General features: G+C 39.3%; 1 protein-coding gene across 1 annotated transcript in view; it reads right to left on the reverse strand.

Moving 5' to 3' along the window:
• The window catches only part of NXN (nucleoredoxin), a 116,827-nt gene extending 93,815 nt beyond the window's left edge, over positions 1–23,012 (reverse strand). Inside the window, exon 1 of the mRNA XM_075195046.1 lies at positions 22,555–23,012. Coding sequence (XP_075051147.1) covers positions 22,555–22,884 — 330 coding nt within the window. The 5' untranslated portion in view covers positions 22,885–23,012. The remainder of the gene's footprint in view (positions 1–22,554) is intronic.
• Between the last annotated feature and the right edge of the window lie 3,021 nt (positions 23,013–26,033).

Genomic DNA, 26,033 nt, shown 5'->3' on the forward strand with positions numbered 1-26,033 from the left:
TTATCCCTAAACTAAAAGTCCCTGATTTGCTGCACCTCGGACTTCAGGTTGAAGGGAAACTGGAAGCAAAAAAACTAAGTGAGACATAAAGAACCACTAAGCAAAAAAACAAAAAAATATGCATGAAGCATAACAGTAAAACAAATTGTTTATGCTTACCCAAAACTTTCCACTGTTGTCTTGTTAAAAAAAAAAAAAGTAACCTCAAATGGAGTGCTTCTTTACTGGTTTTTTTTAAATGTTTTGAAAACTTAAGGGATAGTGAGCATGGTACACGCCAGAAATAATCCCCCCCTCCCCCCAAAGTTAGTTCTTATATAGTGCAAAGGAGGACAAACTGCACTTACCTTGCTTGCCCTTGAATGTCACAGCAGCTCTTTAAACGCAAAAAATTACTCATAATATTTTGGTAATTATTCGATTTCTGTGATTATTTATTTCAAATTATTGTAACCAATGTAGAAATATTGTTTCTCTCTCAGAATTTTATTGTAACTAAAAATTTAGTGCCTGCATCGATTTTGTCTGGGTGAATCGCCTTCCTCCCACAGTCCATACACATACTAATACAGTCATGGACAACCTGTGGCTCTCCAGGTGTTGTTGGACTACAAGCCCCAACATGCTTTGCCATCCAATAGCTGGCAGGTTATGATGGGACTTGTAGTTTCGCAACAGCTCGAGAGCCACAGGTTGTGTAGGCGTGTACTAGACGTTTAGTGTATGTTTGTGTGGTATATAATTTAGACTGTAATCTCCACTGAAGCAGAGATGTGAACAATTAAATATTTCCTGTAAAGTGCTGTATAACAGAGTTATATAAAGAAAAGCTAACAATAATAATATTATAATACAATAATAATTGCTACAAAGGCTGAGACTGTAACTGAGGTTAGCATAAAGACCCCAGTTTCAATTTTCACATGTATGAACTTGTGCCTTTTACATGGAGTTTTATTTTTCCTCTTTGGAAGGAGGGGGTTAGTTCCACAAAGTATAAACACTTTATAATTACCTTTAAATCCACCTGCAATCATATTTATGTGCTCCATCTCATTCTGCTAAGAAGTCACGAAAAGCAGGCTGCTGATGTACTTCATTACAATACCTAATCACTGTAGCTGATATAGCAGTTAAGATTTTGGTGCTAGTGAAAGTTATAACATAAGTATCTAATTCGCTAAATAAAGCAAGTTTAATCACATGGTGAAAATGTAGGACATAATTTCGGATGCAATATCGGTCACTATATAGGATTTTTCTTTTAAAAAGGGCGCAGACGCTTCCCATTCCCTGAAATGAGATGACTAATGTTTTCTTCAATTAAGAAGAAAAAAAAAAAAGTATATATATATATATATATATATATATATATATATATATATATATATATATATATATATATATGCACACACAGAGACATGCACTGTAAGCATTCATTGAAGTTAAAAGATATTCAGTTGACTCGAGCTCAGTGCAATCAGAAAATTTCAGTCAAATCTCTATAAACAACAAATGTATAAGCATTCTGACTGTATTGAGTGGAGCGAGAGGAATGGTACCTGCAGTTTGTACCAATTTGTATTAGTTGCATCTGTCCAAGGAGCATGATAACTCCTAGAAATATCAGGAACTTCAAGATGGATATATTCAGGGAAAAGCATCAACCAAATCACTTTTAGATATTATCTTTAAATCTAATATTTCTAACCTAGCATCACAAACATAAAACTCAGCACATATAAGGATTTAACTGAGCAGCCAAAAATCAGCAAAAGATCTTGGTATGATAACAATGCACTTTGTCTGCTTACAATGCATCTCCTCCATAGTATGAAATTCCAGACCTTCAGCACATGCCTGTACCAAGAATCATTTTTACAGCAGGATTTGGTCTCACAGGGTCAGTAACAGAACAGAATATGTCATGACAAAAAGTTATTGGTTTTTCTTAATCATTTATGTCTAAAATACATTTTAGCCATCAATGTTTAAATATACACATAAAACTGTTTAGATTTTTTAAGAATAGGTATATTAAATAAGTGAACCTATTATGGCTAGTTAAGGCGTTTAGAGAAAAGGGAGGGAAGGAAGGAAGAAAAGAAAAAAGGAGTGGGAAATAAAAGAAGGAAAAAAAAGGGAGAGAGAGAGAGAGAAAGACAGGAGAGAGGGGGGTAGAAAGAGAGCTGCAAATACTGTAAAGTGTGAAGATACTGGGTTTTCTGGCCCATTTCTACCCACTTCACACTGAATGGCCACCAAGGGTATCTTACTATGCCAGGGAAGCCTACCCCAGTACCATCTAAGGTTCGTATAGTCACTCAGGCAAATGCAGTTAGAAAGTAAAACAATACATTTAGTGTAATAAAACCAATCACTAGAATATTATATACGCACAGTAAATAAATTCCAGGCAGGTTCACCACATTATCTGCCCCTTACACCACTAGCTTCAGAAGTTACAGTCATCTGGCTGTCCTGACTTCACCACCCATGAATCTGCCGATGTATTTCACTAGTATAGAATGGCAACTCAACGCCAGATCTTGCACCTTTCAGGAATCATGTTACAGAATGAACATCACCCCCCCCCCCCTTGAATTTTCAGTGTTTTCCCCTCCCTCTTTAAACATTGGTGGGTGCTGGATCAGTGGTTTGGAAGGGTAGTGGAGAGGAGCTGTGCTTCCAGACAAAAGGTCTGGACTAGTCATATAGAGAACAATGGATACTAATTGGCCTCCACCACCTTCAAAGATAGAGTAGCAGTCAGCCCATCCTAAAATTAACCTCTTACACTACTCTGTGATGTCACAGGGTCCCCAACTGTTCCTTGCTTTCTGTAGAGAAAGGAGGCAGAGAATGAATGTTGCTACAGCCCCCTCACATGTATCCTGGAATTTCATCCTTACCCATAACCCATCTGGCTTCACTTTAACAACAATGAATAACAGCTTCACTACAATATCAACAATAAACAATATACATATTTACAGCGAGCTACAATGTCCCCTTATCAAAATGTGATTAGACACTGCTTTTGTACTCTGTTGAGTTGGGGAACACAAGCAAGGGCTATAAAAAGTACATGCAATAATGCACATTTTGTGAGAAACGAGAGACTGGCTGGTTAAGGTGTTATCAAACGCGTTTCATCACAGAAAGTAATGGAGAGAATGGAGGGGGGAACTCAGTTTTATCAGAGATGGCTGTGTTTTAGATCAGTTCTCCCACATAATCATCTTTTCACATATATAAAATATCTAAATATTTATGAATGCAGTGCGAAATTATTGCGGTTTGCCGCGATGTCTCATCACACTAAGGGCAAAGCTGTTTAGAAGAATTACTGCTGCCATCTCTGTTGATTATTTGCCGATTTCAGCTGCCACCGAACATGGGGAATAACTGTCCTGGATTCTTTTAGCAGTGAGCAGGACACTAAAGAAGTACACTACGCTACACACATTTACTCCAAACTGTCCTAGTAGTATGAAAGCAATATTCTTCCTCTAGAATCAGCAGGAGGACTCTCCTCCGTTATGATAAATAGTAAAGGACAGTTATGGTTGCCAGCAGTTGACCGTTTCAACATTTTTACGGTGACTGACTCATGTTTATGTCTCTGCCTTCTGCTGTCTCTCCTTGTTCCAGCCGTGCCTCACCGCAAGTAGCTGCAGAAAAATGCCAGTCAACATAGACGGCTTTATTATTGATGGATGACATTGCTGCTGCCCTACAGTAGTCACATTTACTTTCAATACCAGCAGTGACAATTGTTTATTCCTCATTTATCAACTGTCCCCATACCATTTAAGACTGTAAAGCTCATTTTGGCAACGCCATCTTTACCTTCTATTTCATGGCATTGTACGTAATTTGTCATGTCATGATCCCCTCAATGTACGTACGGCTCTGCATAATGTCACCCCTTTATAAATAATATGTTTTTATAACAAACTCAGATTTTTTTATAAATACCCACAAACCATTGTCAAAAAGTATAAAGTACTGTGTGTAAATGTTTTGGACAGCCAAGTGACCTTTTTCAATCATCATATAAAGTTGCTTAATATCGTTATGGTGGGTATATTTATGCAATCGCTGAAGCCTGCACCTCAGCAGGAATCACATTGGTGGATTCGCTCATGCTTGAATGAATTACCAAATATCCAGCATAAAACTGAAAAGAAATTAATCTCAACAAAGCCTCAGTTTGTGGGTATTATTTATTAGCTGAAAGAGTCATTAATTTATTTATGAACAAAACAGACAAATCACGTTTTATTTCTACACAACATGCAATTTCATAGAGGCATATTTGTTACTTTAAGTCACATTTGTTTAAGTCATCTGCATAAAATGGCAATTTGTTTTCACCAAGTTCAGACACAGACAAATTACTATCATTCTAACTTAGGCTATCTAAGTGGACTGCGAATCCTCAGTCTCATAATAAATTGCAATTTATCCCTCCCACTCATGTTGGCCTAGACAACAATTTATAAGACACTGTAATACACTTTCAATATAGAAAATAAAATATTCATGTAGTCAAAATATGACATTGTAATGAAGTAAGTTGTTTCTATAAAAATCCACAACTTAACCTACAAATCTCACCACACAATAGCCATGGATGTTTACTAACCACTGAAAGCATCGGGAATTCACTTACAAACAGCCATATTATAGTAAAATGCTCTATGACGAGAATAGAACAACTGCATAACACTGTTAATGATTTAAGACTTATATATGCTCATTGTGATACATTTATAGCCCAAAACGATATGTAAAAAAGTACATCCTCTTTTGTTGTTGCGGTTTTACATATCAGTACATAAATAACAATCGTACAAGCCCTCATCAAGTCCTAACCTTTCATAAATCTTATTATTCAACAACAAATAAGCCAGTATGAAGTCATATGTGAAAAAATAACATGTATAGTGTACCCAGCTACTGTCTTCATAGTAAACAAGCACTACTGCCTCCAAGGCACGGCATCCCATTCCCCTTGCCTGATACAGCAGCCTGCCTCCCCTACCCACGGTACGACAGCCCGTCCGTCCCCCTTCCTCTTCCCATAGAACAGCAGCCCATCCCCCTTCCTCTTCCCATAGAACAGCAGCCCGTCCCCCTTCCTCTTCCCATAGAACGACAGCCCGTCCCCCTTCCTCTTCCCATAGAACAGCAGCCCGTCCCCCTTCCTCTTCCCATAGAACGACAGCCCGTCCCCCCTTCTTTTCCTGGTATGACAGCCCGTCCCCCCTTCTTTTCCCGGTACGACAGCCCGTCCCCCTTCTTTTCCAGGTACGACAGCCGTCCCCCTTCTTTTCCCGGTACGACAGCCCGCCCCCCTTCTGTTCCAGGTACGACAGCCCGTCCCCCTTCTTTTCCCGGTACGACAGCCCGTCCCCCTTCTTTTCCCGGTACGACAGCCCGTCCCCCTTCTTTTCCCGGTACGACAGCCCGTCCCCCTTCTTTTCCCGGTACGACAGCCTGTCCTTTTCCCGGTACAACAGCCGGTCCTTCTTCTCCCGGTACGACAGCCCGCCCCCTCTCCAGTACGACAGCCCTCCCCCCCTCTCCAGTACTAAAGCCCTTCCCCCCCTCTCCAGTACGACAGTCCTTCCCCCCTCTCCAGTACGACAGTCCTTCCCCCCTCTCCAGTACAACAGTCCTTCCCCCCTCTCCAGTACAACAGCCCCCCCCTCTCCAGTACGACAACCCTTCCCCCCCCCCCTCCAGTACGACAGCCCTTCCCCCCCCTCCAGTACGACAGCCCTTCCCCCCCCCTCTCCAGTACGACAGCCTTTCCCCCTTCTCCAGTACGACAGCCCGTCCCCCTTCCCTTTTCACAGTAGGCTAGACTTTGCCTAAGTGTATATATATATATATATATATATATATATATATATATATATATATATATATATATATCACATAGTATTTAAAATGCACTTCCAGTTATTCTGTATGAGTACAAGTGGGTTAAATGGCCTTTTTTAAAGATAGCATCTGCTTTATGCTTGCATTAAAAAGTAAGAAAACCACTGAAGAGGTTCATAAATTATACAGCATAAAAAATTAATGAGACAAAAATCCACAAGCAGATCATTATGGTAATTTGGCACTATACTATTAGTATATATCATTAACTATGTGTTACATTTTTGAAAGCATCAAAACATATTTTTGGTGACAACATAAAAAAATGCATTTAAAATGTATTATTTTTTTCTGCTGGGTCTTAGGTTATGCAACCAAGCCATCTGTTATTCTCTTTATTGAATAGAAAAATAAGTCAACTTTCTGGGCCAAAAGACTGAGACCAGGCAGCTGTACAGATACAGAATGAGCATAAACAGAACAGGTCTATTTCAAATCAACAGTATTAATTCATGTCACATACAATCAAATAAAAAAATTTTTTTACTAAATTCTTTTTCCCAAATATATGCATTGTCTGTTTTTTAAATATTAATATCTTTTAAAAGTGTGGCATTAAATGCATTAAAAAAAATCTTACAAAAGGTAAGATGCTTCTATTGAGCATCTAAAGATAATGTAATGGGTGTGAATCGAGAATGCACACAAGCTTATAGTTCGGAGCATTTGTTAATTCTGGAACATTTTTAAAAAAAAAAAAAAAATTTAATAAATGAAATGTGCTATTCGTGAGAAAGCATTACGACACTAATAAATCAGTCAGGTAACCAACATTTATGATGGGGGTGACCAAACTGCCCCCAATATATCAAATATTTTCCTATATTCCACTTCCTTGGCCTCTTTTAAGGAACATTAACTTATGCTGTATTTATAGCCCCTCTCATACCATAAACAGCACTATTTTATGACATTCCTACAAAATTTTATAGAGCTCAAATTATAGAAAATTGAAAAATATCTGCAAAGATGTGCAATACTTCACACCAATGCTCCTCTGTAAATCCCATAGAAACATACTAAGAATGTACACCTAGGACCTGATTAATTAACAAACAACCACAAAACGAATGTAATGTGTGTTATTTTTTGTTTCTTTTTAAAAACGCACACACATCGGATTTACGCGCATCCATATTCAATAAAGAGCGGATCTGAAGATACGTCTGTTGATGGGTCTAGGTCTGCTCTGCTTTAACAGACAATAGGATACGTCCAATCCATATGTGGACTAGAAAGTCAAAAAAAATGCACATGGGGACAAAATCAAAAATCAATTTGTACAGTCATTAATCACAAAACATTAAAAAATAAAATTTGTGGCCCTCCCCATAAAATACATTTATTCGGATGTAATGAATATCTACTGCACATAAAATATTTTTTTACAGTTGCTCCTGATTGCAAACACATGTTCTAGCATACAAACACAGCCATCATCACTAGTAATCAGCACTTATACCAAGTGCTACAACTGAAAATTACAGTAATGGCAAAAGTTTTGAGAATGACACAAACATTATTTTTTTACAAAGTCTGCTGCCTCAGTTTTTATAATGGCAATTTGCATATACTACAGTATGTCAAGAAGAGTGATTAGATGAATTGCAATTAATTTCCAAGTCCCTCTTTGCCATGACAATAAACTTTATCCCAAAAACATTTCCACTGCATTTCAACCCTGCCACAGAAGGACCAGATGACATTAGGTCAGTGATTCTCTCGTTAACACAGGTGAGAGTTTTGACGACGACAAGGCTGGACATCACTCAGTCATGCTAATTGAGTTAAAACAACAGAGTGGAAGCTTTAAAAAGAGGGTGGTGCTTGAAATCATTGTTCTTCCTCTGTTAACCATGGTTATCTGCAAGGAAACATGTGCAGTCATCATTGCTTTGCACAAAAAGGACTTCAAAGGAAGTGTATTGCTGCTAGTAAAATTACACCTAAATCAACCATTTATCGGATCATCAAGAACTTCAATAGATGCGAAGAAGGCTTCAGGTCACACAAGAACATCCAGCAAGCGCCAGGACCGTCTCCTAAAGTTGATTCAGCTGCGGGATCGGGGCACCACCAGTGCAGAGCTTGCACAGGAACGGCAGCAGGCAGGTGTGAGTGCATCTGCACACACAGCGAGACAAAGACTGATGGAGGATAGCCTGGTGTCGAGAAGGCCAGCAAAGAAGCCACTTCTCTCCAGGAAAAACATCAGAGACTGACTGATATTCTGCAAAAGGTACAGTCATTTTCTCTGATGATTCCCCTTTCAGATTGTTTAGGGCATCTGAAAAAACACTTGTCCGGAGAAGGAAAGGTTGAGCGCTACCATAATTTCTGTGTCATCATCATCATCATCATCATCATTTATTTATATAGCGCCACTAATTCCGCAGCGCTGTACAGAGAACTCATTCACATCAGTCCCTTCCCCATTGGAGCTTACAGTCTAAATTCCCTAATATATACACACACTCACACAAAGACAGACAGAGAGGGAGACAGACAGAGACTAGGGTCAATTTTTTTTTTTTTTTTGATTGCAGCCAATTAACCTACCAGTATGTTTTTTGGAGTGTGGGAGGAAACCGGAGCACCCGGAGGAAACCCACGCAAACACAGGGAGAACATACAAACTCCACACAGATAAGGCCATGGTCGTGCTAATAGTAAAGCATCCTGAGACCATTCATGTGTGGGGTTGCTTCTCAACCAAGGGAGTGGGCTCACTCACAATTTTCCCTAATAACACAGCCATGAATAAAGAATGGTACCAAAACATCCTCCAAGAGAAACTTCTCCCAACCATCTAAGAAAAGTTTGGTTACAAAAAATGCCTTTTCCAGCATGATGAAGAACCTTGCCATAAGACAAAAGTGATAACTAAATAGCTCGGGGATCAAAACATCGAAATTTTGGGTCCATGGCCGGGAAACTCCCCAGATCTTAATCCCATTGAGAATTTGTGGGTTTTCAATGGGATTATGGTCTGGGGAGTGGAGGCGGGTTGACAAACAAAAACCCACAAATTCTGACAAACTCCAAGAATGGGCGGCCAGTCAGTCTGTGGCCCAGAAGTTGATTGACAGCATACCAGGGCGAATTGCAAAGGTCTTCAAAAAGAAGGGTCAACACTGCAAATATTGACTCTTTGCATAAACTTAATGTAATAGTCAATAAAAGCCTTTGACACTTGTAATTTTACTACAGTATACCATAGCAACATCTGACAAAAAGATCTAAAAACACTGAAGTAGCAAGCTTTGTAAAAACCAATATTTGCATCATTCTCAAAACTTTTGGCCATGACTGTACATTCCCATGAGATACCCAAAGCTTAAATTGAACGCTACTGTGTGCGCAAGCTTGGCACACCTTTACAGTATATGGACTACGTGCATACCCCCATTCCCCTCCCTGTTCTGGCCCCTAAATCGTAGGCTAGTAAGGGTCCTTTACAATCAAGGATTAATTGGATGTTTCTGTGTTCTCCGGCGTATGGTCCGGTTCTGGGAATAGACAGAGTAATCGTGTGCATTATAGGCAACATATCGCCATTTACCCTTATTAATAAATCAGGCTCCTAGTGGTTTTTTTGGGGTTTTCCTATTGTTGTCAGAGTTTTCTACTATGAACTGTATGTTGTTTCACTCAGAAATCAAGGGGTTAGCCTAAGTGAAATTAAACAAGACGTGGGCTCTTTTTTGGATTCTCAGGAATCTGCAATGGAAATATATTTATGAACAATTTTCAACCACATGTACAAATTGCAACCATTTACTCTTCACCTTACATCAGAAAGAACATACAAACCACTTGTGGTGTAACATAACATGTTATTATTTTAAGTAGTAATATTCGTCTTTAAAGAAGAACTGAAGAAAGAATTATTTTGATATGTGCAACAGAGGGTGATCTTTATAATGTTGATCTTACTGGCTAAAAATTTGGTTGGCCTAAAACTGCAATCAACTGTAACATGCGGTCATTGGCTGATCACGCCAATTCTGTCTAATCTGGCTACCCAGGTAGACTCTGCCTGTGCAGCATTTACCATCCCAAAGTGAGGAAAGTGAAGTGGATAGAGCGAGTAAGATAATACCGTAGGCCAACATGTACACCTTACTTTGAATATAAATAAATGGCAGGTTTTCTATGCAGTATATTACTTCTAGTTCTAATGAGCAGGGTCCTCTTCAACCTTTTCCAATAATTTGTTCTTCGTTTGACAATTTCTGAGAAGTTCACAGACCATGCAAACATTACGGAAATTGTTGCCAACTCATAAATATTAAATAACAGCAGTAATAATATACAATATTTCATTTACTGTACATCCAAAACAATTCCTATAATACTCCAGATCAAAATCACCATGACAAAAAGATGTCTTTCCCTATCATGACGTTGTTTCTCCAGAGCCATCTACTATCGCAGCATACTTGTCCTACATTTAACCCAAGTGTCATAAATAGGTCTTTCAGGATGGGGGTATTTTGTAGATTACAGCCAACAATTAAGCTACTACATTTGAGCAGTAAAAAGACCATCTGGTCCCAGCAAAACATACTGCTCCCAAAAAAATCAATTACCTCTGAAAAGAAAGGCAAAGGGACAGAAGTCTCCTAAACCTTTTGTACAGAGAGGACAGCAAACTTGTCATATGGCACAGAGCATAACCCAAGGGCTCATTCACCCCATCCGCTAATTTTGCTGCATTTTTCACATGTTAAATGCATTAAATATGCACTATAAATAGGACAAAACTAAGTCATCATTGCAGTTGCCACCTTTTTAAAATGTTAACAGTATGTGTTAAGCTTTAAAGCATGACATCCCCTATTTCTCAAACATTAACCCACACTGCCAGTGCAATTGCTGATATTGGTAAAAGGGTAGCACGTGGAAAAGGCATTATAAATTCCTCAATAGAGCATTCATTCTTTTTCATGTATTTTTACCCATTTTACCAGTGCATATGTATGAACGAACCCTCTGAAAAACAATAAAAGCTGAATATTTCCTTCATCGTGGGATATTATATATTAGTACATACAGTAAAGTACCACCTAATGTAAGAGGAAGCATAAGTTCCCAGCCACCAAATTAGATGCAATCAGCATATTTTTATCATTTATCTGTTAATATGTGTTTTTATTTACCCCTTTTTTTTTTTTTTTTTTTTGGTACAAAACCAGAAAATACAAATAAAATGTATGATTTTTTTGGGGTTTTGCATTGTTGATGGCACTCTACCAATGTGAATATTGTCCTTTTCGTTATTGTCTTTGGACAGCACTAACCCTACCATGTCTCCTCTAGGGAAAACGTTTGCAACAAACCCTAACAATTTAATTTATAGCAGTGGCGGATCCAGGATTGGGGGGGAAGGGGGGGGGGGGGGAGGGTCGATCAGAGTAATCGTCCCCTCCTCCCCAGCAGCACAAGCCTACCTTTAAATTGTGTTCCAGACGCCGAGTAAAACGGGGAGAGGGCGTGGCCAATCACAGGCATGGCCAACTGGAGCCAGCCAACCAGAATGGAGGGGGTGTGTCTATGTGAAATTGCCCCCCTCCCATAAAAATAAAGTCTAGGTCCACCCCTGATTTACAGAGACCAAATTATTAAGGCGCTTCATTATGAAATATAATATATTACACACACTTAAGTGTTTAGCAAATTCAAAAGCAATAATATTTTAATTTCATGAGACTTGCAAAGGGTGGTCGAAAAGAAATATGTATTTTTGTAACAAAACTCATTAGTTAGTTTACATTTTACTTTCACTGTGTCTAGTCGAAGATCTGATTGTGATCCTGCGATACAGCAGATATAACTTTATTTATATTGTATTTTTAAATCATAAACTGTTACCTTTTTCATAAACTGCCTTTTAAAATTATAAACTGTTGCCATAATCTGTATGGACACATTTTCTTATCTTATAGCAAGAACAGTTTAACATAGAGATGGGCACAGGCGGCCCCCCCGACCTTCACCTGCATCCCCCAGTCCTTCCACCTTTACTGTTAGATTTGTTTGTTACAGCTTGTAGCACTTATTTAAAATGCCTTCTGACATATTACATATAGCGGTCTCATCCTTTGATTAAATGTATTGTTTTACCATATTATTGAGATTAAAGGTACTCTGTGTCCCTATTGTAGGTTATTGGGCCGACCATTTAGCCCCCTGAAATGTATCGTGTTGTCTATCTATTACTGGTGAAACAGCTTGAATGAAGTTTTGGCTAAGTTACTTGGATAACACAAGAAAAACTTTCTTTCAAAATAATTGCACTTAAAAGGCAAATATGCTCCAATAAGATTGTTATCATTAGACAGCAATAATTGAGCCTGTGTTTAGGTAAAAATTATCTATAACAAGTTAAACTGAGTAGACACTTAATCACTTATCACCAATATAACTTTCAGTTTGCCAACTATTAAATCGTAACTTACCAAGACGACCAAAACATCAGCAGCCAAACAATTACTTTGTGACACTGGGCAGGACTAAACTGGGTAAACTAGGGGCAGTGGACACTGGGCTCTGTCATCAAAGAAAGTCAAGTGTGAAATTCCAGCACCCCTAAAGTGAAACATTAGACCGTAAGTACTCTCCTTTGGCTTCTGCTAGTATCATTTTATCATCATTTAAATATTTCACATTTTTCTAAACAATACATTTGATTTGAAGATAACTGCCAAAGTTTAACCTAAACAGATTTGAAAGAACACAATTAAAATAAAGAACAAAAAAGTACTTGCTATTCTGACGTCTGCATACATTATTTTTATTGCACTTATTCTTCCTATTTGTTAAATATGCTGGCTATGTGCCCTCTAGTAGTCCCGCCAAAGTTCTCACATTCCAGCACGCTGTCAGAGACTAATAGATGCATCTACACTGCCATCTGCCCATTTGGCAAACTGCTTCTAGAAAAAGGCCCTATAGACAATTTGACATAACAGATTGGAATAGTATACAAATTTTTACAGTTCTTTTTACAATTATTTACAGAAAATGATTAATAATTTACATTCATCCTTGTACAGTGTAGCTTACTGTCTAAATTCACCACCACAGAAACACCAAACCATGATTCATTTTATCAGAAGCCAGTAAACCTACCAGTATGTTTTTGTACTGTGGGAAGAAAATGGAGCACCCAAAGGTAAACCACGCAAATACAGGGAGAACGTACAAACTCCACAGAGACAGTTCCCTGGAATGGAAACCATGGCCCAGTGCTGTGAAGAAAAGTACATACAATAGTGTGCTAAAGTTTTAGGCAGGTGTGGAAAAAATGTTGCAAAGTAAGAATGCTTTCAAAAATAGATTTGTTAATAGTTTATTTTTTTATCAATTAACAAAATGCAAAGTGAATGAACAGAAGAGAAATCTAAATCAAATCAATATTTGGTGTGACTACCCTTTGCCTTCAAAACAGCATACATTATTCTAGGTACCCTTCAACACATTTTTTGAAGGAACTCGGCAGGGAGGTTGTTTGGAACATCTTGAAGAACTAACCATAGATCTTCTGTAGATGTAGGCATGCTCAAATCCTTCTGTCTCTTCATGTAATCCCAGACAGACTTAATTGATGTTGAGATCAGGGCTCTCTGGGGACCATATCATCACATGGTTCTTCTTTTCAATGAAGATTGCTCTCAATGACATTGGCTGAATGTTTGGGGTCCTTCTCCTGCTGCAGAGTAAAGTTGGAGCCAATCAGACGTCTCCCTGATGGTATTACATGATAGATAAGTGCCTGCCTGCATTTCTCAACATTGAGGAAACCATCAATCTTAACAAAATCCCCAACTCCATTTGCTGAAATGCAGCCCCAAACTTGCAAGGAACCTCCACCATGCTTCACTGTTGCCTGCAGACACTCATTATTGTACCACTTTCCAGTCCTTCAGCTCAGGACTGGTAAAAAACAGTGGGACCCAGGTACACCAAGCTATTGTTCAGAGAAGTATGGCCAGAATTGGTCTTCATGGAAGAATTGCGGCCAAAAAACCGACCTTCGACATGGAAACAAGGCTAAGCGACTCAACTATGCACAAAAAATAGGAACTGGGGTGTAGAAAAATGGCAGCAGGTGCTCTGGACTGAAGAGTCAAAATTTGAAATATTTGGCATAGCAGAAGGGCTGTAGAGCGGGTTTGTTAATTTATAAAAAATTAACATAACTTAAAACTTCTATTTTTGAAAGGATTGTTACTTTGCAGCATTTTTTTTACACCTGCCTAAAAATTTTGCACAGTATTGTATATATATATATATAACCTACAGACATGGCCAAAAGTTTTGAAAATGAAACAAGTATTGGTTTTCACAAGGTTTGCTGCTTCAGTGTTTTTAGACCTTTTTGTCAGATGCTGCTATTGTACGCTGAAGTAAAGTTACAAGCATTTCATAAGTGTCAAAGGCTATTACATTGCATTTATGCAAAGAGTCAATATTTGCAGTGTTGACCCTTCTTTTTGAATACCTCTGCAATTCGCCCTGGCATGCTGTCAATCAACTTCTGGGCCACATACTGACTGATGGCCGCCCATTCTTGCCTAATCAATGCTTAGAGTTTGTCAGAATTTGTGGGTTTTTGTTTGTCCACCCGCCTCTTGAGGATTGACCACAAGTTCTCAATGGGATTAAGGTCTGGGGAATTTCCTGGACCCAAAATATCGATGTTTTGATCCGCGAGCCACTTAGTTACCACTTTTGCCTTTTGTCAAGGTGCTCCATCATGCTGGAAAGGCTTTGTTCATCACCAAACTGTTTTTGGATGGTTGGGAAAAGTTGCTCTTGGAGGAGGTTTTAGTACCATTCTTTATTCATGGCTGTGTTCTGTGCAAAACTGAAACTTGTGGTCAATCCTCAAGAGGTAGGTGGACAAACAAAAACCCACAAATTCTGACCAAGTCCAAGCATTGATTAGGCAAGAATGGGCGGCCATCAGTCAGTATGTGGCCCAGAAGTTGATTGACAGCATGCCAGGGCGAATTGCAGAGGTCTTCAAAAAGAAGGATCAACACTGCAAATATTGATTCTTTACATAAACTTAATGTAATTGTCAATAAAAGCCTTTGCCACTTATGAAATGCTTGTAATTTTACTTCAGTATACCATAGCAACATCTGGCAAAAATATCTAACAACACTGAAGCAGCAAACCTTGTGAAAACCAGTATGTGTGTCATTCTCAACTTTTGGCCATGACTGTACATACACAAACATAATGCTCCCAATTTAAAACACCAGCTGGCGGTAAGACATGGTGGTAATATAAATGGGGGATGGTATATTATATAAATCTGGTGACACTCTATATAGTCTTAAGCTGAAACATGATTTCATATATGTTAACTATCATCAGGTAGGGATGGGCAATGTGCCAATGAATCAGACCCATAGAAATACCAAAGTATAAGAAAGTGACAATAAGGCAGTATTTTTCTCCCCACTGTCTCTACCACCTCCCCCCCACCCAAAAAAATAAATGAATACAACTTAGACACTGTGGCCTCTCTGTGAGGCTTCAGAAGCTCCTAGGCAGGGCCCTCTTATGCCCCATAAGCAGGTAAGCTCTGGGGGGGGGGGGAAATAATAAAAAAATAATATTAAAAAAAAATTACCGTTTTGCGGTCACGCTGCTGCGCCCTTCCTCCCCCCCCCCCATCCCCTCTGTACTGTGCTCGCACTAAATGTCGGGATTGATGACATTTTCAGTGAGGAATGCAGCACGGAGAAGCCACGATGAAACGCACAAGCAAGTGAGGAAGAAAGAAAACAGGAAAAAAAGAAGAGAAGAGGGCGATAGAAAGGTAAGTGAAGGCGGACAAAGAAGAATAGTGGAGGGCAGAGTGTCCGATACTCGGGCAGACCAGAAGCATGAAGAAGGGGAACAAACAGGAGCATAATGAAGGGCAGAGTATCCAATACTGGGGCAGACCAGAAGCATGATGAAGGAGAACTAACAGGAGCATAATGGAGGGCACAGTGTGTGAACTAGGAGAGACATGAATGGGGACAAAAGTAGCTGATGTGGATGTAAGGGGCATATGGAGAGATCTGATGGGCATGCAAGGGGCATTTAGTTAGGTTTGATGGCATGTGGTGTGGTGTTATGAGTATGTTGGTCATTTTTTATTTTTTTTTGTCCTGACTTCAACAGTTCCCACCACAACGATTGTGAAGTACTGCCAAGAGATATGTAGCTCTTTGAAACCTCCTCCCCTGAATACAGCAGCAAGGAAAGAGTTGTACCGATTTGGTGATTATTGTGAACATTTTAGCATTGTTGGATATTTTCTTTTTCACTTGGCAAGATATTGTAAAAAAAAATTATGTGGATTAATCTCTGTAGTACAGCATGTTTTGTTAATGTTTAAACACTGACTTTTTTTTGCAGGTAACAATAAATATAAACTTAATTTTATCGATAATTTACATTTTTATTCCTATGAATGGTTGTGTAGGTAGGGGCCCAGTGCACTGCTTTGCCCAGGGGCCCATAATGTTGTTAAGATGGCCCTGCTCCCATTGAAAATCTCTCTCTGCTTTCCGATCTCTCACATTAGACTTCAGTTGGGCATTTATTGAAGTTACGCTTTGTATAGGGATCAGGTGTGTGAAATTTGTATGACTATAACCTGTGTATAGTGATCAGAATATATCAAGTGTGTTATAGCAGTATCAGGTGTGTGATATCAGTGTGACCTGTATATTGTGATCAGTGTGTATCAGGCTTGTGAAATTGGTGTGACGTGTGTAGAGTGATCAGTGTCTATCAGGTATGTGATGTCAGTGTAGAGCTAGGCAATATATCTCTGACTGGTTTGTGTGTCTTTTCTATCAGATATTTATCGTTATATACATCACTGTCTCTATATCACCCACTCCTACTATCAGGAGTAGGCAGTTTTATCTAAATTGTTCTCTGCTGAAAGGAACAATAGAGAGGGAGATAAAATAATAAAACATAGAAATAAGAAGAAAATAATACCTCTTAATCCATTATAGATACCAGGATACTTGTAGGTTATTAAGCAAGTGGGTCATTACTCCTTAAGAATATTTTGAATCAGTTACAATACTTTAATGAACTGAAAAAGATAATTTAACATGGCACAAACAGTACAATGTGAAAGCAATTGTCTGGATGATAAAAGGAAAAACTGCAATTGTACTAAACTCTGTGCTTGCCCAAAGATCTAAAAGCAGCTGAACAGTTGAAAAAACACATAGCATTAGGATTACCTACTATATTAACATTTCTGCACTAAAATTCTGTGTTCAAATCTTCTGTCACATATTTGGAATTTCTTCCATGTCTAGTAGGCCTCCCCAATGTAAACAAACACAATTTACAGTAGCCATGTTGAAGCACACTTTACATTCCCACTGTAATCTATTGTTATCCATATCACTAAAGACACATTTTTATAATACATCCACGTTTTGTATTAAAATTATGGTTGTTCTACAATATTGATTGCATGGCTAATATTTATTCTATACAATGTAGTATATATGTACTCCGATAGAAAAAGACAGTTCATGTAAATGTGACTGAATTATTTGATGAAACTGCTCATTTCAATCAGCAGCCGTGTTCTGAAAAGAAGGGGTTCATCTATATTAATACATACCAATATTTTGTTTTTATATCTGTATTTTCGGCATCCATCCATTTTATTCCTATTTAACACATGTCAATTCAGAGCTTTCTAGTTATCATTTGCTCCTTTCAATCAAATGCACTACCACATATGGAGGCAACTCCGTGCAACTGTTCTTATCCGCACGTCCTGTGCTTATGTGGAAGGGGGGAGGTTGTCGTTGTGGTTTTTCACTGGTTTTCCCACTCGCACACCTGGTCTGCAGCCATTTTAAATAGGTGAATAAAACTGTTCCCTGTGAAATCACTCCACTGTGTGTGAATCCATCTAGACAGAGCATTCATTTTAACTAGGAAACTGCAAGTCGAAGACATTTACGAAGCACAACCGATGCACACCACAAAATGCTTCGGTTATACACCAGTGCATCTGGACGGTCCTTCCAGGGATGCAGAGTGCAGAAATGAACTTGTCACAAACTCCTACCAGTTTATCACCTTGACAACACCACAACAGTTTGAGAAAAGGCCATCTCAAGTAATAGAAAGGATCTCCTTATCCGAGATTGTAGGACAGAGGAGTGCAAGTAATACCACTTTCATACTGCCGCCCCGGCAATATCCCGGGTTAACAATCCCGGGATATTGCCGGGGCACAGGGCAGTATAGATAACAAGATTCCCGGGTCGGGCGGGTTCATACTGCACCTGCCCGACCCGGGTTTTAGAAAAAAAAAAAAAAAAGTGTAAAAAAAGATTTTAATTAAAAAAAAATACATAACAAATGTTTACTTAACTTATTTTCAGCCAGCGGTGTCTCCGGTGCGTTGCCGGCTGTCAGGGGGACCTCTGGGTACTAAAATGACGTCATTTCTAGTCCATTAGAAATTACGTCATTTTAGTACCCAAAGGTCCCCCTGACAGCCGGCAATGCACCGGAGACACCGCTGGCTGAAAATAAGTTAAGTAAACATTTGTTATGTATTTTTTATTAATTACATTTTTTTTTTTTTTACAGTATGAATGATGAGACCCGGGAATTACACGGGTTACACCATTCATACTGCAGGCGAGCGGGGTCCAACCCGGGAATTACCCCTCGCAAAATCCCGGGTCTAAGTCCCGGGATTTTAGACCCGGGATTTTGTGGTTGGACTATTCATACTGCACCAAGACCCGGGTTTTTCAGCGTGCCTCTGCAAAAACCCGGGTTTTTGGTGCAGTATGAATGGGGTATAAGTGAGATTTTTCTATTTTATTTATTTTAACTAACTCTACAAAATAGAAATTTTAGTTTTGGGACGGAGGTGTCTTTTATTGACTAGGATTTTCTGAGATGTCAAAGTATCCATAACAGTGAAAATGAACACAAAGAAACCACTCTTTGGGCAACTGTTTATCCTTAAAATGAGTTTGCATTCTAAAACAACACAGGTCCAAGAGATGAAATTTTTTTTATATGACTTCCACTCAAACATTTTAAATATTGTCACTTTCTGCATACCTCAACACCCCCCCCCCCCCCTAAAAAAAAGTGCCTGAGCAGTGAAACGCTGAAATGCAACATCCCACTACCATCTTCATCATAACATATTTGGTAATATGAATTTTGCTTTATACTAAACTACAAAAAAAAAAAAATTTCAATGCAAGTACTGGCGTGTATAAATTTTAATTGTTTTTAAATCTATAAATGAACATACATATAGTAGACCCATACCACCATCCTCATTTACTACATTAATAAGAAGAAAAAAAAGAAATTGAGAAAGGGACTTGATTTTCTTTGCCCCTTTTTAACACTTCTGCTACTTTGTCATTGTTATTGATTAATTGCAGTATACTAAGGCATATTTAATGAGCAATGACATTCCAAAGGACACCTGCTGATGTAAAAACGAAAGTTGCTAACTAAATAGCCCAAAGCTGTTTTGATCAGCTGCCCACTCACTCAAGATAACCAAATCCTCCTTGTAATGACAGATGGGCAGAGTCTATGTTTCAACTAATGCCCGTATAACAAGTACCAACTATTAAACCAATTTATGAAAAGAATTGGGCTACTGTATAAACAAACTACAGAGAAGGTGTTTTACAGAGCTCAATCATACTTTAGCTTACTGCGCTTTCAAACACCTAATAAACTGCAATCATGTATCTAATAACAACTGAAGGTACTAATTATCCGATTGTCACAGGTTGGTTCTAGCCCCATCTGCTTCAAACTAGCAGAAACATCAGACATATGTAAAAAAACAGATGGTTGTATGGATTTAATTTTCAAAGAGACATTTTAGTTATTTTTGGGTAGTTTTCTGTGTCTAGTATAGTTTACTTTAAACAATGCTATGCTTCAGCTTGGTCTAGCCCTGTTAATGTTTTAGTGCACTAACAGGCTACAGACTGGTGTAATTATGTGTCTCCATCAAAGTGTAGCTTACAGCTTACTGAAAACGACTTAATTTAGCATTGCATTTTCCAATAAATAGCAAAAGACACAAACATGACAATAGACGGGGACCCTTATGTCACAATCCTATGTTTTAAAAGCCAAGTCCTGACTGTCACAGAAAAAAAAAGCCTTAATGGGTGTGGCCTAATTTTCAGATTTCCAACTTGGTAACACTGGGAGTAAGAAAATCCACAGCAGGAATTGCCCATCTAACATTTTCCTAGTGTAAGCAGGCTTTATAAGAAAGACGTGGGAAAAACATAAGTGGGGCAACTTAATATTTTTAATGCATAAATGAAGTGAATAGTTATCAATCTGTTCTCATTAAAATGTGCTAGTTTATGTAACAAGTTTATATTATATTTTAAGGGCGAAATCTGCAGCAAAAATTCACCATCAATGCCACACCCACATTGGATCAGTCCAAATGACAATTAGGTTTTCAAGCATACAAACTGCATAAAATGATGATGAAAGAAAAGCTAATGTGATAAACTGGCTTGCATAACATTCTAGAAACCCTAGGTGTGACTGCCCTGAGATATGAATGCTTCTTCTTCTGAACACGCTGTCAGTAAAACCAAATATCCATAGAAAAGAAGAAACCAAATTACACCAAACCACTTAATTAACATTACCGCTGTTTACATGTTCCTGTATATCACTTTTTTTTATTCCCCCACAGTTTAACTCTATGGTTTTATTTCCACGATTCTGTTTACCAAGATTTACAACAATCTGAATGTGGTATTCTCTTGTACGTGACAACTGGAAGCAAGCTATACAATAGGTAACCAAGCAGAAAAAATGTCTCATAATTGGTGAATAAGTGAGGTTTAAAGAAAAGTGATGATCTGCTAAAATACACACAGGAAAGAATGACTTTCCTTCGCCGTCAAGGAATGGAAAACCACTGAATAAGAAATATGGGCCAAACTGCTCATGTCTTAAACTTTCCTACCAGCTAGGGAAAGCACAGAGCATTGTAGCTCCAAACCATCTCTGAAGCGACTGTGTGCAACCATTTTTCCCCAGTATCCGTGGTTAATCTGACAGCCCCGGCCGAAAACCATGGCTGTGCGATGCTTTGAAGAGGAGTGTGAGCACTAGGAACACTGAAAAACTGCAATCAAGAACATTGTGGCTTCTCATTTGTCATCCAGCCATTTTAAAGAGAAGAACAAAAATGTTAACCACTTTCGGTGGTAATGCGGTAAATTAGATGTGACAAAATAATGTACAAGTGGAGTCAGACACTCAGCCAGTGGGAACTTTAAATAGAGCCAAGAACAATGTCCATTCTTTGACATCAATATAATTGACTCTGAAAAGGTAGATGCCATCTACCTGGTCCTGGCATCTGTCCACCACAGATACGTACTTTAAATGTAACTGCATCAGTGTGTTTTAAATATGCTGAAATAAAATAAATGATATAACCACAAAAAAAAATATAGGACTATGGTACCTTTTCCACCAAATCTTTGGGTACAGCAGTAGACAAGGGAATAGCATATGCCTAAGAACTGTAACTATATCTGGAACCGGAATGTATTTTCACCTTTAATAGGCTACTTTTGTCTACTGCAGGTTTCTTCACTTTCACAAAAAAAATAAGTCTTTCAAAACGAGCAAACTCGAAAAAGATAAATTTGTGGATGACTGGAATATGTTTAACTGATCTTAGGATAGCAACTTAGCATTGGTAGCCATTCATATTTTTTTTTAACTTAGGTGATCAGAGCTCCAGCACTGCCTTAATACAGCCATTTTTTCACCTCATAGTCCTGGCTGAAAACGGGGCTGTGTGACACTGGGATGGCGATGGGGTTGACCATAGCTTGTGTCTTATTATTGGTCCTACAAATTACATCCCCAACCTTAGTCATTTTAAAGTGGCGAGTAATACAAAATGTACAAGTGCTGTACAATAGAGATGGTGAAGGCCCCACAAAAACTGTTTCAGCTTCACTAAGGAGAAGGTGCAGGTGAGAAAAATTTAGCAATTAACTGGAAATGCAGCTTTAAACCAAAAATAGGCATCACAACACATAACAGAGACTGTAGCCTGGCAGAGAGGTCTACCCATCTGTAATGTAACACTGTGCAAGGTTTATACAGTACGTTATTAGCCATTTCGCTCCTGGCAGAGTAAATGAATATCAACATCACTGAGTAAGGTGGGTGAATATGTCAGAGGGACATAAGAGGCAACTTTTAAAAATGACTGGAGGTGATCTCATAACCCCCCATATGACTGAAAAAATGCCATCCATAGACATGGATAGTTGCAGCACAAATATTGGGGGTGGTCAAGCACACACACAGCTGGCTCCTCTGGCATGGGGTAATTTAGCTGCCCTTCTTTGCGCTGGTTAGATTTCACAGACTGGCTGACATTTGCCATGTCTACATCTGTACATGGTCCAGCAGGATGTAATCATTTCTAGCCTGGCTAACAATCAACATCACACATGACAAGCATAGCCCTCCCCATACGCATGGCCTCCTCACCTTCTTGTGTTTCTCCTGGTAAGGTAGTGCCAGCCAGGGCATGTCCTTGAGGAAGAGCTGCCATTTCTTTTGGTCGGGGTCAGAAGAAATGAAGACAATCTCCAGGCGGTCTCGGGTCTTACAATAAAAGTCGCTGAGGCCGGGCAATAGTTGCAGGCAGGGAGCGCTCATCCCACAGCCGAACAGCAGCCCAAGCAGTGACACCCGAGAGCCCAAAGACTGCACATCTACCTCCTCCCGCTCTGCAGTCACCAGCTTCTCTCCGAGCAGCTCCAGCAGCAGCCCGGAGTTGTCCCCCCGCTTCTCGCCTTGCAGCCCGGGGTCTGACATGCTGCTCAGCCTGTCCCCCCCGTATCCTGTGCACTGGATCCGGCTTCACAGACGCGCTCCCCGGCGGCCGGGAGGGGATGAGCCGCGTGCGCCACACGAGCTGCGCCGGAGTCCGGGCTGCACTGAGCCGATTGGCTGCAGCGGACGGGAGCCGGCTGCACATGGGCACAGAGGAAGAGGGGGAGGAGAGCAGGGACGCTGTGTGATAGTGCCATCTGGGTGCCATGAAGGTATATACTGCTGTTAAGTCAATGTCCTACTCAGGTCCAGCCAGTATACAGCGGTATTATTAGTTTTCAGAATGTTTATCCCTTTTATATATTTTTTTTGTCTTTAGAAATGTCCGTAGTATATAAAACTGACCAGCAGTACAGTAGATCTCATATTACTGTCCATGCACAGTTATGAACTGTACCTAATTTCCATGGACAGTCCTGTGTTTTAACGATTTGCCTCGAGAGGTGTACCTACCTACGAGTCAATAATAACCAATTTTATACTATAGCTTTTTATTTTATGCATGTAATATTCCATATTCACGATTAATACTTAGAATCTGTTCTTTGTAATTGAATAGTGTATTTATTAATGACCATTTTTTTTTATAGAAGCACACATTATAAGTGTGCTAATGTCCAGATGCAATAATATAGTTTAGTCCCCCAACCCCATATATTACCAGCCACCCCAACCACAACCTTGCGGGTTGCCCCTTACAGCTATTATTCCTAGTGTTCCTGTGTTTGTCTCAAATTTCCAGCTGAAATCTGGCTCTGTGATGCTTTAAAGTGGGAGAGGTGGATGACATGGACTAATATAAAGCCTCAAGCATGGCGTTTGCAGCTTCCTATCCATCTGGGCAGTCACACTCCATTTCAGGCACCATATTAGATTAGATCATACTTGCCAACTCTCCCGGGAGAGCAGGCAAGTATCCCGCAAACTGCAATTTACTCGCCAAAATGACCACCACGCCCCCTGCCCAGGATCTCCTGGAATTCACTATTCAAAGGTTGGCAAGTATGTATTAGATGGCAAAAAAAAGCCCTCCACAATAAAAATAATGAATGTGAGGTAGCCGGCGGCCCTTCATTGATCAAGGCTGCTTTGACAGTATATTGGCCCCTGCCCTAGACTGTACTGTGTGTGACATGCTTATATGCCCTTGCTTAGCAGAAAAGTGTCACTGAAAATATTTTAAAACTGTTATCAGTTACACAGCCCAACAAAAAAAATTTTTTGTAGTTGATAAAGATATTTTAATGAATTTAGGGTAATTTGAATTAAAACATAAAAGTATTTTTTTTCAAATTAGTTCTATCTTGAGATAATGGAGACCCTCAATTAATAGGGAACTTAGCCATAATGCATGCATATGGGAATCTACCAGAACATTCTAGAGGGTGAGGCACGAAATATTCTAGGTGGGAGATTCAAATAGTCACATTGTTCTCAGGAAAAACGCGACTGTGCATTTTTAACATTAGTACAGTAAAAATATACGCTGATTTTCGCACCTCTGTGGTATGCGAGCAAAAATCAGCAGAGATTTCACTGAAAAAAATAAGTGCAAGGTATCTCCACAGGCGTTCCGGAAATACATCCTGCATATTTTTAATTCCCCCCTCCAAGTTTTAGGGGTAATTGTTGCCTGTGAAGTGGTAGTGGGTGAAATGTATACGATTGGGCCAGCGTGAAATGTCCTTGGTCCTGTATGTGGGGGGATTGGTTTAATATTGTGTCTTGCGAGAGATCTCCCCTCTGGGCCCTTTAAATTATGTTATAAATGAAGCGTTCCATCTCTATTTGCACCTCTCCATTTGCATTTCTCATTTTTCTTGCTAGTGTTACTCCAAGCAGGTCAAATTCATCTGGTTCCTTTGACATTAAGTGAGTCGCAGAAGAGCGTCACTTTGCTCATGCTCACAGGCCCTTTTTATTTCCCTCCGGCTAGTTTGATCCCCTTATAGGTGGGTGGCTTTATCATTGTCCAGTGTGGGTGCGTCTGTGGTAAGCTGTGTGGGTATGTCTGTGACTTCCTGGCTGTCTTCTGTCAGACGGATGACATGCACAATGTCCCACATTGCTCTGCCACATCACAGAAATCGGCTTCAGATAAAACAGCTGGCGGTGTAATAAAAACAGAATGTAATCTAGTTAGTATAATACATGCATGTATTCATTTAACATTACAACAATCTTTCGCTTACAGTTTCCTGCAACAGTTAAGGAATGGCAACTTATTGCTCAAGATTTTGAAACACTTAGGAATTTCTCAAATTGTGGATGGTGCCACAGATGGCAAACATATCAGAATTATGCCACCCTTAAAAAGTGTATCCTATTACTACAGCTATAAAAGATTCTTAAGCAGTATTCTGATGGCAGTCGTGGATGCAAACTATGAATTCCTATTCGTGGACATTGGGAAAAATGGCAGTGTCAGATTGCAGGGCATTGGGGCAAACTCCTTTCCATGATAAACTTAAAAACAATGCACTTAATTTGCCAGCAAGAACCGAAACACAATATGGACTAAATGTTGTTTTTGTAGCTGATGAAGCCTTTGCGCTGCACTCCAATGTATTAAAACCTTATCCCCAAAGAAACCTCACACCAAAGAGGAGGATATTTAATTATAGATCGTCAAGGGCGAGGCGAGTTGTGGAAATGGTTTTGGTATATTGAGCAACAGATTTAGAAGTTTCCATTCCGCCATAAATCTGCGCCTAGACAAAGTAGACAAGGTGGTGATGGCATGTTATGTCCTACACAACTTTCTTAGGCGTGAAAGCCACAGTGTGCGCATTGGACCTAGCAATATGGAAAGCACTGTAGAAGTTGTGGAAGTAGTTGGGTTGACATCACTGAAGTCTTCCCAGATTGAGAAATTTCAGTAACATGGCTAAGGTAAACAGGGAGGCTTATTTGGAATATTTTAATTGTGAGCGTGTTGTGCCTTGGCAGAATGACATTATGTAATTTATGTGTATTCCCATTGTATGTTTGATTGTAAACTTAATTGTCAGCTAAATGTACATAAATAAATATTTTATGGATTAACAATATTGTATATTTTACTCACTGTGCTACTTGCAGGTATGTCATCTGTTTCTATAACTTCATCTGAGGTACTACTGTCCATCTCC

The sequence above is a fragment of the Mixophyes fleayi genome, chromosome 2 (assembly GCF_038048845.1).
Source record: "Mixophyes fleayi isolate aMixFle1 chromosome 2, aMixFle1.hap1, whole genome shotgun sequence".
Lineage (NCBI taxonomy): Eukaryota > Metazoa > Chordata > Amphibia > Anura > Limnodynastidae > Mixophyes > Mixophyes fleayi.